Below are 12884 nucleotides of genomic sequence, written 5' to 3'. Positions count from 1 at the left end.
TGGGAATGAATTACAATATAATTTATTTATATTCACCTTTTCCCTGACGATCTTAATAAGTCATAAGAATATTGTGGCTAGTCACTTTTAACAGATAAGGTCGCTAAGAGGATCTGAAAAGTTGCTAAATTTAGCCATGCCATGTTGGCAACGCTGGCTCTCAATGATTCATTTTGTGTGTATAAATGCATGTGTGACATAGACCTTGTGCTAATGCACGAATTTGGACACATAACAATTAAAATGATATATATTCTATTACGCATACATGATAATGATACATTTCCCCATTGTCCCAAAAATGTTCCGGACACTGTATCTTTGTGTGCAAGGTGCTATTTTTATTGTTCCTGCCCTGGGACAACAGGACATCCTCAATTGTGAGCTTCTTGTCTTTTCTCTCAGAAATTCTCCATTTCTGTCATAAACTTGTAGAAGTGAATCAAAAGTTAGTACATGCTGCAGACACTACAGGTCTGGTTCCACTGTGGAACTTTTAGGGCACTATTTAGTGTATAAACCCTTTGAGTTAAAAAAAAATAATAATAATTCAAATAAAATGGCAGAAACATAATAAAAAGGTGCATTAGGTAACAAATATGGAGTGATTACAGACAAGGCGCACACAGTCAATATAAGTTGCTACAGTTGAAATACCCTCGAGAAAAGCCCTTAACCCATGCCTAAAGTTGTTCAGGGGCCATCACTTAGAGACAGTAGTTTCACAAGAAAGCTCCCAGATGTTTTGGATGAATGCAAAGTAGGTAAATCACACATGCTTAATAGACCCCGTCTTTAGATAAATAAAGGTAAGAAAATGTGGAGGGGGAAGAAAGAGAGACTTATATTGAAGCAGGACAGGGCTGAAAAAGAGTAAGCATGCTCTTCAAAACAATCCCTGGGGTAAATAAAGGTTAAGAAAAAACATGGAGACGGGTTTGGAAGTCAGAGAGGGAGAGGTAGAGAAAGAGGGAGAGATTGATAGACTGCGGAGATCTACGGAGGCAGTGAAACAAACGAGCGCTGCTACAGGTCGGAATTAGATCAACACTATCAAGCAGGCCAGATACAAGCTGTGATACCTGGGATAGATGGATGGTGAGGATATGTGTGTGTCTATGCAGGAATGGAGGTAGTGTCTGTGTGTGTGTTCTGTTAATCTATTTATTTACCTGTCATTGGCTGCGATAATGGTTTTCATCCCTTCTCTCTCTCTCTCTCTCTCTCTCTCTGTTTCTCTGTCTCAGTCTATCTGGTGATGGGGGATTGGGTTTTCGTGTGTTGCTTGATTATCAAACCTGTATTTTCTCATCAGACTCTAATCAGACCAATTATACGCGTGACGGAGAACGTGGGCAGGTTGATGTAGAGGAGCGATAAGGACACACACACACACTTACACACACACACACCCCTTGGGATTAAGCGCTCTGTCTTGGGGTATCTGCGTCTCTTATCGGGGACAACCATCCCTGACATGACCTGTCAGCAGTCATACACACATGGATCATGCATACAGTACACCAAATACGACCTATGTCTGAAGAAGAAATCAGACTTCTCCTATCTCATCAATCATTGTCACCCTTCCATCCCTCTCAACCCTTGTTGTAATGTGGCATACTCTCTTCTTTATTCAACCTTTTTTTTTTAAACAATAAACTCTGTTTTTCCTCAATTTTGCTGGTAGGCACTACTTTTAATACGACAGTGATTCTGTGGCGTTGCATGAATCTGCAATTGCAAGTTTGTTTACTTATGTATCTTTTTTTGGCAGGCATACGATGGCTTTGCGAGCCTGGGTATCTCCCGTCTCCTGGAACCATCAGACATGGTGCTGCTGGCTATTCCTGACAAGCTAACAGTAATGACCTACCTGTACCAGATCCGGGCCCACTTCTCCGGGGAGGAACTCAACGTGGTGCAGATAGAGGCCAACAGCAGTCGCAGCACGTACAAGGTGGGCGACTTTGAAACCGATACAAATGCCTCCATAGACCAGGACAAGTTCTATGCTGAACTTAATGACGTGCAGCACCGCCAGGGTAACGCTCAGCCTGTTGCATCTGGCGGTGAATCTAATGGCACTAAAGCTGCTGAGGAAGAGGTGATGGAGCCGGGTTGGAAGACCGAAGTAGGAGCGGTCAGCTTGCCAGCAGCAGGGCCTTTACAGTCGTCCCCACCTGTCCCATCACCACGCACAGCATTAGCCGCCTCAGCAACAGACTCGACCCACGTGACACCATCAAACTCTGAGGACAGGGGGAATCTGCTCAAAGCCAACACTTTAGACCTTAGCGAGTTACCACAGCGAGTGGAGAGAGAGATGGAGAAGGAAAGACAGCAGAAGAATGAGGTGGGAGAGGAAGGAAGGGAGGGAGCCACAGAACCAGGGTCCCCCACCAGGAGAGGGGCCTCCTCCCCACCCCACCAGAAACTGGGCTTCTCCTATAACAGGGATGCAGACCTCATAAAGAAGAAGAGGGCCAGCCTGCGCCATTCGGAGTCTGAGCCCACCTCAGACATCGGCTCCCCTCCAGTCAACCACACAGACATGCCTCCCAAACAGGTAAACACACAAGAGGAATCCTGTTGTTTATTGTTTGTTATTGTAGTTATTGTTATCTTTATGTTTGATGAATTAACTCAGTTTCAGTAAAAGATATTTATAGCAGCACATGCAGGCCCCTAATTGCAGGGATGTAGAAACAGGAATTTTCTCTGTTCAACCTTTGTTTTGAATACAGTTAAACATGCCCTTTAAGAGTCAGTAAGAGATACATTAAACCATCTAACAGCTAATTAGAAACTCTGAACCTTAAACAACCTCTGGATCAATTTGTATGATGCAGACTAATTCACATCCTGCTACTTAAGTCAGGTATTAAGATTCTGACAGCGTTTACTTGCAGATACCTGCCTGGCCCCCTAAAAGGTTTTTATCCTTGCACCCTGGCTTTGATTGAAACTTTCACAGCTACATCAGTCATAAGACAGAGGATGCGGTGAACATTCATTCCCTCCTGGCACCTCGCTAAGCTTCAAATCCCAACCTCATTGATGCCATTGCAGAGATGACCGTACCGAAATTCTCCCGTTCTGCATTAGATGTTGTCGTTGCCTGTCTCGTTGCCGAGACCCAGACTCGCCGAGGCCGGGCCCTTAACATGTGGCGACTATAGAAGGCAGCCAGGAGAACCCCCTGCTTTGACATTTCATTATATTTTTCATTATATTTCTCATCCCTTCAGTTGATGGCAGTTGGCGCCGTGACTGCTCAGGCGTGGCGACGCTTTGCGCAGAGCACACCTCATCTCGCCTCACACACCCACTGACACGCACCTGTATGCGTGTGCGCACACAGTCACACACACAAACACACCTCGAATACATTGCTGCCTGTGTTGGTTAACCCCAGATTACCGCTTCCTGTTTACAAGTCGAAAGGTCACGGGGCAGCAGGGGGGTTATGACAGCTATGACACCCCATTTTGATCTGCTGTTATCTAGTTAGCGGGATGCATCCTCGCCTGCACCCAGGCCAGATTTGACTTGCTGAAAGGATAAACATGTTTCAGTGTTATAAACAGCTTGGTTGTAATGTTCCTGTCTAAGCCAAACGTAAAAGCTCTCTTTGCCCTGTTTGCACCTCCTTATAATACAGCCAGGATTACCCTGCAGATAAAATTCTAAGCTAGGTGTGTGTTTTGCTTTCTTGTCAAAGCCGTCATGCTCTCCACACCACTGGACCCAGACAGGGCTTTGAGCCCAGCTGTAGGATGGCCCCATAATGCCAAAGTGCAGGCCCTGCATATTATGGGAGATACTTTATATCCTGCTCCTACATTTGGAGTCGCTTGTCTTAATTCTATTCTACCTCCACCAGCACACTGCTCAAGGATGAAATGTGAAAGCTGTTTGTGTGAAAGCTTGCTAATCTTGGTAAAAATGTCATGTGTTCAATATTCATTTGTTTCACTCTTTTTAAAACCTGTTCTTAAATTTCGGTATTTGGCTATGCACCAGTAGTTAAAGTTGTATTTTCTCTTTCAAAGGAGCAAACACCTGCCCCTGTATCAAGTCCACCTGCTGAGAAGGTGAGTAAAATGAGGAAAAGGACGCCTTATTTATGAGTTTTATTCGAAATTAACTGTACGCATCCTTGTTATAGTAATTAGCGTTGTTTTATTCTTCACACTCACTCTCTGTCGTTGCACACAGAGGGTGCTGTCTCGTCAGGAGGAGCTGAAAGAGAGAGCCAGACTCCTCCTGGAGCAGGCCCGCAGAGACGCTGCAATGAAGGCCGGCAACAAGAACGTCCCCAACTCAGCCACCAATGCACCAAACAGGGCCGCAAACGTCAATGATGTAAGTCAATGTGGTGTGTGTATGCATGGACTTTCCTGAGTATGAAACTGTTGTCAACTCTGATACTATCAGGGGGTTAATTCTGTCGTCATTTTAAGATGTAAACCAGATCAGAATCACAGCTAAAGAAGGCTCAGTTTGGGTCTTCAGGTGTCTGAGGAAGGGGGCAGCTTCTCTGACGTCTTGTGTAGTAAGTAAAGGCTGTCCTGACTCTGACTTGCCGTTGTCTGCCCCTGCCTCTTTGCTCCCTGCACTCAAGTGTTGTACAGCATCATCTCAGTGTGCCGCAACAGCTAATAGAGTGACCACAAGCCTCTTCAGCTACCTAATGTCACTTCCACAGTTCTCACTACACTTTCAACATGCTGGAAAAGCCTGTCCAAACTGTCTCATCCTCTGGCGGTCCACTTTGTTGAACACTTTATGAAAAGGCTTTGAGAAGGAGAGTAGACTTTTCCTTATTAACTTCTGCTCAGACTCTCTTATGGGCTGCTGAACGTCACAACCTGAACATGTCAGTATGAAAAACTGAAGTGTGGATGGACTCCCTCGCTCCCTCTTCTCTCTATAAGCATTTCTTGCTCTCTCTTTCAGTGTCTCTCCTTGGTCATCTTGACTCTGCACAATTTTTATGACAGCCCGACCAAATTTGCTGCCCCCTCAATTTCCCCCGAACACTGAGTAAATGTTGTACACAAACACCTGTCAGCAAAAGTACATTCACGGTAAAGGGGGGTGAGAATCGCTGTACCGAAGCAAACTAGACTAGAGAAGACGTGAGTGAAATTGCCAGCTCTGAACCGAGCACGCTCCACTGAACATAATATACTGGAAGGGAGGGGGGCACACTGATGTACCAGGAGTTACCACGCGAAAGCACTGTGGTCAAATCCTCAGTGACGTTTCCAAATGTTTCTGAGAAAGGAAGGGGGGGGGGGTAAGAAAAAAATATGGTCTTGTGAGAATTGTGGCGACAACGGATTTGAGGGTAAAATGAAATAAATACCCTTTGGTAATGAAATATCTAAAAGGCAGCAGCCGCATGCCCCTGCATTTGCTGCCTGAATCCTTAAAGAGATATATGCCCTTGAATTAGATGTTTCTTCGAGAGTGTGTGTTTGTGTGTGCGTGCTTATGTACGTATGTAAGTGTGTTGTCAGTGTTTGTCTGTGTGTAGACATGCAAATGTGTGTGTTAATGTCTGTGTGCAGGCCACAGGAATAACCATTTCAGCATAATCTGAGAAAATAAATGAGGAACTTCCAAGGACTGGTGGCGTTAAAAGTCTTCAGAGGAAGAAAGCAAATTAAAAGGGTTTTTCAAAGCTGTTGCAGTGCCGAAGTATTTCCTTAGCGACAAAAAAAAGGTCCTCTTCTGTCCCTTGTTGTGCGGCAAGATGGCTGACTTCACTTAGATTAGCTCCTTAAAGTAGCCAGACCCAACCCTCCGCTCTTTCTCTCTCCCTGTCCTCCTGATTTCCTTACTCATTTCCAAGGACAATTGGTTAATAACCCTCACACACACACACACACACACACACACACACTCACTGCTCCCATGCATAAGGAAAGGAGGGAAAGGAGGAGGGGCGAGAGGGAGATATTGAATTGTTTACACTTTTTTTAATAGAAAACATTGATCAAAGGAATACGACTGGCCTTGAGGCCAGTGTGCTGATAATTGTTAGTGATTCAGATTAGATTACTTGATGTCTTGTTTTGATTAGCGTGTATGGGTGTGTGTGTGTGTCCATGTTATCAGCTGGAGAGGCCCAAGCCTTTACCATTTAACTCTCCATCCGTCTAAGTAGGTGCTTTGTGGTTTAGCATGCATAAGGTATAATTTAATTCAATTAAAGCAGGCTTCATTCTTCCAGGGAAGTGGCTAATGTGGGGGCAACAGAATGATTTGGGCAGAGGGAGAGGAGGGGGCTACATTAGCTGTTTTGGGGGTTTAGCATTGAAAGCACAAATGACAGATCAGTTAGTTTGAGATACGTATCTCTATTAAATAAAACCAAGTCTACCTCATGGCTGGAGAAGTTGTGATATTTATGCACAGTACAATACTCTGTATTGCTTAAATAACTAATCAATCATTCTTCAGGTAAGTCAGGTATGATCACTGGTGGGAAATCCTCTTTTCCCGCAGGAAAAGGTGAATCAGAATGTCACATTAAATACAAAACTTTTCCTCCAAAACTCTCCTGAACTGCAGTAAGTGAGCAGTCTGTCCAGAGAAAGCTCTTCGTTAAAAGGAAACATGGGTCAGAGCAGTGAGTGCTTACTGTTAATTTTTCTTTGTAAGAAGTACTTCATATAATAACAATAATCCCTCCCTCCCATGATACACCTGTGCTTGTTCTCATCAATAATCCTTACACTTTTCTCTAATGTAAAGTCTCATGTGCATTCATCCATAGTATGCCATACCTCAGAGAAAATAATGCACTTTGCAGTTGTGTTTTAACTTTAATAAAAAATCTCTGGAATGAAGATGCAACAGATGCAGATTAATAAGGAGAAGCAAATAAATACTACTGTTTGTCCTTTTCTCCTTTTTGTCACATTGTGTTTATATTGTTACAGGAATACCATCAGGGCTTTGTAGCTATAGTCTTTGCTTTTTTTACATATTGGTGATTTTAAGAGCTGAGGCTTTATTATACTGTTGCAGTCATTGCAGCTCACTCTAAATTCTAAATTTGATAAATCAAAAATATATACACATTGACTCATGACCATCAACATGAATAGAACTGTGTGTGTGTGTGTGTGTAGCCCTGTTTCTCTTGACCTATGCTCTCCCTCCTGCCATCCCTAATTGTAGCCTACAGTGACTGGTTCTTTTATCTAAGGTCACAGGTTCAGTTTTCTCTCTTTCTCTCCCTCCCTGTTTTCTCAGTCACTTTTTCTCTCTCTCACTATGTCCCTCTTTTCATGTCCATCTAGGTTTTACCCCATTTTTTCACTCGCCGTTCTTTTATGCTTTTCTTTCTTTCTCACTGTCTTTTCTCTGTTTTTCGGCCACATCTCATCTTCCTGTTCTCTCCATCTTGTCTTGACTTGGCCTTCATAACATATCAGCAGTCACAGTGCAGATGTCTTGTAATCTCACCATCCACTACCCACATAGCAGCCTGAAAGTAACAAGCTTTCCTAAAAATATTTACTTTCTCTCATTTTATCCTTATTGCAGAAATCCCAATTTTTGTTTGTCTTTCTTTTGCTCTTTTAGTCTTTCCCACTGTTATTATTTTAATGGAGGTGTGTGTGTGCGAGTGTGCGTGTGTGTCTATTCGCTTCAGGTCTTCTCATCCATTAGCAGATGAGAACAGTAATTTCACACCGGCCTGGCCAGGCTAATTATCAGGATTCACACTAGGTTTGGAAGAAGTGTATGTATGCGTGTTTGTGTGCATGTGGTCACACAAGCATATGCTCCTGTGTGGGTGTGTCTTTGCAAAACTGTAAAGCAAAAATACGTGTGTGCAAGTATATAGCACCTGGGCACTTTAGCATTATTTTGAGAGCGTGAGTGTGTGTGCTTGTGGAATGCGTTCAAGAGTGCACGCAAATGCCTTGGTGTTTTCCAGGTAAGAGAGTTTCCCTGCTCACTGACTCGTTGTGATTCCTATAATTGGGTCCCGTTTGATTTTTGCCGACCAGAACCCCAACCACCTCCTCCTCCTCCCACTCCTCCTTTTCCTCCACTGCTTCCAGAGGAAGAGGGGACTCCTGGGTCTCTGCTGTTGTGACCTGTGGGTGTTGTCATCTACTCCCATCTGCTGTCTGCCCTTTGATCCTGACTTGACTGCATTCATGTCCTCATTTTCACCTCTATGTGCATTCACTCTTTCTTTCTTTCATTTGTGTCACTGGTGGCCAAAACAAAGCCCTCTGGCTGAACCTTGGCATTCAAAAAGACAATGTGTCTGAGTAATTCTGATTGTACTGTATTCCATACAGATGATTATAAAAAAATATATCCACGTTTTACCAGGCTACCTGTTAGTCCTGATTGCCAAACAAGTAGAAAGGTGAAGGTGAACTTGCCTGGCGCATCCAGGACACATGTGTTTATGTTTGAGAACAGTGGCATGTTCTCATTATTATTGCCGAATTCGAGCGTCATAATCCAAAAGCTCACATCTTTAGCTCAAATTGCAACTGAGAAAGCATTTTGTAATACAAATACCAGAGTACTGTTATTGTACTTACTCCCCTTTCTTTACATTTACAATATATGCATATAATCTGACAATCCTGTCATCATTTGATAATCTTACAACTCTAAAATACTTATACTCTAATTAAAGGATTTTTTAGGAAGCTTTAAGCCACAGTTTTCTTCACTTGGGTTTGCCCGTTGAACAGGCCACTAGTGAAGGGCTGTCTTTGCAGCAAATATTGAAAAAATTTCTATTTTGAAAATGCAAATATGGCCTTTTGCACTCTCCTTTTTTGTCCACACTGTCCTTTACTCCCCCTTCCTCCTCCTGTCCTCTCTCCTTTTCAACTTTCTCCCAGCAGTAATAGTTTTTCTCCAGGTTTCATTTTAATGTGGCTGCCGTCCCTTTCTTCTCCTAGCTCTCCCTTTTTTTCTCTCTTTTCTTTTTCCTCTTCCTTCAACCCCCTCCCTTTCTCTCGCTCTCTCTCTTCTTTTTGAAGAATCTGCCCCTAATGAAACTAAATAGTTTGGTGGGCAGGTTCTTTGGACTGTGTGTGTGTGTGCTTGTGTTGGAGAGTGAGGATATGTGTCGTGGTTGAATTGACTGGAGTGGAGATCAAAGGCAGTCTCTAAATTGAGTGTGTGCGTGCTTGTGTGTGTGTGTGCGTGTGTGTGTGTGGTTGTGTGTGTGTGTGTGGTGTGTGTGTGTGGTGTGTGTCTTGTGTGTGTGTGTGTGTGTGTGTGTGTTAACGAGCAAGAGAAAGACAGCTCTCTCAATTGCATCACAAGAGCTGATCAAGCCATCAGAGAGGAATGCTGTAATACACACACACTTACATACCTCTTCTAAACACATGTACCTCTCTTTCTTTCTCACTTCTCTCATTGTCAAGTTATCACATGGCTCATGTTCACGTTTGACCAAGTGGAAGTGCCAAAATGTTTTTCATGTCCACCCTGTAGTCCTGGTCTGTCTTGCTTTTTCTTAAAGCTGCTTTGTATGGATAAAATATGAAGGGTAAAGTCCTCAGAAGTCTGAGAGAATATTTAATGTTCATTGCATATGAAAAAGTCATCCCACAACTTTACTAAGTGCCTAAAGAATTGCTAAAGAGCATTGATTTGATACCTAAACACCCACGTGTATGCATGTGTGTGTACATACATGTAATAGCCATGATATTTTGTAATTAATTAATGTATGACTTTACATACCTCTGAGGTACATACCTTTGTGAGTGGGCTTTTTCGACTAACTGAGACAAGAGTCTTGTGCTTTAATACATAACTTACACATACAATTAGCAAAGGGAATCAAGTTCTAACTTCTCTTGCATGCTTTTTCTCTGGCTTACAATGAATGTCATTTTAACATTAATTTCATTAAAAGAATGTTCACTTCCAAGTCCTGTTGACAGTTGCGACTCCCTCCTGTTCAGACAGATTTCCACCAGTCCTGGATCTGGTCAGGCCAATCACAACTGTTTATCTAATATAGGGAGGTTTGATAAGATAGAAGTACAGAGGAACACAACCTTGTTAGCTGTTAAAGCATTTTTGTACAACAAAGATAGCTGCCGCTGATGTGGAGCTCTTTCTGTTGAATCTATTGTTACGTCAGTATTAAATAAACTGGACGGTATATTTTCTCTAAAAGCACAAACAACTGCAGTGAAAGCTTTTCTTGATAAGATGTGTTTGCAGTACTTCCGACAGGATTTGGAAAGTTTAATTTACTACACTACACACATTTCGTTCCTCTGATTGGTTGTAGGTCTATCCAATTGCGTCCAGAGGTATTTTTAGTCTGTTCCAAATGATAACGCCCATTGGAAATATAAAATGAACTGAAAGGTTCCAGACTCATTTGCATTTGTATATTAATCTGGCGATGCCAGGCTAAAGAACTTTACCAAAACTGGTACTAGGTTCTTAGGCTGAGATGAAGGTGAAGTTCCCAATTTCCTGAAAAAGTACCTGAAAAAGTTCCTGCATTCAAAAAAAAAAAAATAAATAAATAAAAAAATGGGGGGAAATTAGTTTTTATCGTCAGTGAAAAGTTACACTGTTTAGGCCCCAACAAATCCAAACTGACCTACAGTAAATGTCCAACCATTTAAAAATGTTACATAGATTGTTTTAATTAGTCACTACTTAAAACTACTTTTCAGAAGAGACTGATCTGTCTTCAAAAGTAGTAACTCTTGTGTAAGAAAAGGTCTCTGTATGTCTTTGATCTAATTGACAGTAGCCCATATTGCATCTAACTATCAACAATGTCAGAGTCTGCTTTTTCAAAGGGGGGGAACTTATTTTGGAGTCAGACACAATGACTGCCCCTTTTTTCTTGTAAAGGATCTTGTGCAGTTATGGGTTACCTGTGTTTTTCTGTCACCCACCATCATAAAGTTCAGCTCATGTTCTCTCTACTTTTCTCTCAGTCTCTCTCTCACCAGTAATTATCCCGTCTTTTTAAAGGGCAAAACCTTCCCATCTTACTCGCCTGTCACAGTGACAAGCTCCTCTGACTTGAGTGTGTTTGTGTGTGTGTGTGTTTTAAGTAGTGTTCATGCTCCATTTTACCTGTTCTACCAGTCCTACTGTCCGAGTGCTCTTGTTAACCATATACATACAAACACACCCAATGCTGAGGACACATTGTTAATTCAAATGTGAAACCACAGTTAAACAGAACCTCAGAGGTCAAACACACATTTATTTGCCCAAAAATGTCTCACACACACACTCACCCCTTTGTTTTGTGAATTTGTGACACATACATTCAACGTATCCATATTTGATTTATTTTAGCAAAAACAAACAATATTCCCTGTATTTGTTGTTGGTTTGCTTGGTAATGTCACAATTGTGTCACAAATTTTGGATTGTGATTGTACAAATATGTACAAATTCATACATTTATTCTAATTATTATTGTTGTTGTTATTGTTTTTATAATGGTATAATATCTGCTTAGGCACTGTCTTTTCATACCAATAAAGCTCAAATTGAAATTGATAAATGAAACCAAGATTAGGTGACACCATTTAAAAAAAAATATTTTAACTTAATAATTTAATCATCATCATCATCATTCTCACATTACAAATGTATACAGGCACACACACAGTCATTACATTTTCTTCCACATATAGTGAATAAAGTAAAGCTTAGTTTTACTACTACAAACCACAGCAACAGGACACTTCTGACAGATAAACATGCACGCAGTCCAACCATTCACACACACTAACATATACACACTAATATTTAAACCCTCACACACACACACACACACACACACACACACATACACGTATACACTGACACACAGGTACACATCCCGCACTTCTACACCACTTCTATGCTGAAATCTCACAGATTTATATTTATGTACATATGACACACACACACACACCCTATCCGATGGGCACGCACCCGTACGAACTCATAATTTAGGCCGTACCTGGTTCTGTTGAATAGCCAATGGTACACGTGGGCTCTTCTTTAATTCTTTATAAAATGCATTATCGCTGTGGGCCTCGCATGCTCATTGATCCGCGTACTCCGTCTGGAGCGCCGATAAGCTCTCTCTCTCTCTCTCCTCTCTCTCTCTCTCTCTCTCTTTCTCTTTCTCTCTCTCTCGCAAGCCCAAATTTTTAATTTAATAAGCGGTTTTAAAAGTAATAGATTTTTTTTAATTTGGTACATAAAATATTTTTGCTTATATTGTTGTTGCATTAATTGCGATACTTCGTTGTACAGTTACAGCACAAATACCGGAGCCAAACTGAAGACCACATTTCCCATAAACCCCATTGGTTCCAGCCACAAAGAATATGTTGCTGTTGATTCATCTCCCCCACCTTACCATCAGTCCTCTTTTCAAACCTGACCTGATGACACATTGTACATCTCAACACCTGATCAACACCTTATCACAGATAATCAGTACAGTGTAGTAGTGCAGTGTAATGGAAACGTGGTCAGCCACAACAGATTCAAATCTCTACAAAAGTGTACATACAGTGGTATGGTTTAAGAAAAGCCATTTTATGTTTTAATGTTCTTGTATATTGGGAATATTAAGAGTATTACAAATTCGGTTTATTTATAGAGCACAATTAAATACAACAAAAAGCAGGTGGTGTGTGTGTTAGTTGTTGTGGTAGAATGGCTTTGAATGAAGTTACAGCAGTTTAACCACTGACGGAGTTCTACCTGCATCTACATCATGTCTGGATCATCATTCTGGCAAAACAATGTTTTCAAGTGTGTGATTACACAGCTATGTGATTGGTTTTGTGTGGGTTCTGTAGCTCTTTAACGTGTGTGTGTGTGTGTGT

General features: G+C 41.7%; 1 protein-coding gene across 5 annotated transcripts in view; it reads left to right on the top strand.

Annotated features, from left to right (window-relative positions):
* ehbp1 (EH domain binding protein 1) overlaps positions 1-12884 on the top strand; it is a 150123-nt gene that overhangs the window by 74164 nt on the left and 63075 nt on the right. For all 5 annotated transcript variants that reach the window (XM_035663568.1, XM_035663567.1, XM_035663565.1 and 2 more), the window contains exons 13-15: positions 1778-2569; positions 4056-4097; positions 4222-4368. In XM_035663568.1, the coding sequence (XP_035519461.1) occupies positions 1778-2569; positions 4056-4097; positions 4222-4368 (981 nt within the window). The remainder of the gene's footprint in view (positions 1-1777; positions 2570-4055; positions 4098-4221; positions 4369-12884) is intronic.

Source organism: Morone saxatilis, unplaced genomic scaffold (assembly GCF_004916995.1).
Source record: "Morone saxatilis isolate NCDOM2014 unplaced genomic scaffold, NCSU_SB_2.0 Contig19, whole genome shotgun sequence".
Lineage (NCBI taxonomy): Eukaryota > Metazoa > Chordata > Actinopteri > Moronidae > Morone > Morone saxatilis.
The sequence above is the reverse complement of the archived record's forward strand: the minus strand, read 5'-3'. Positions and strand labels throughout refer to the sequence as shown.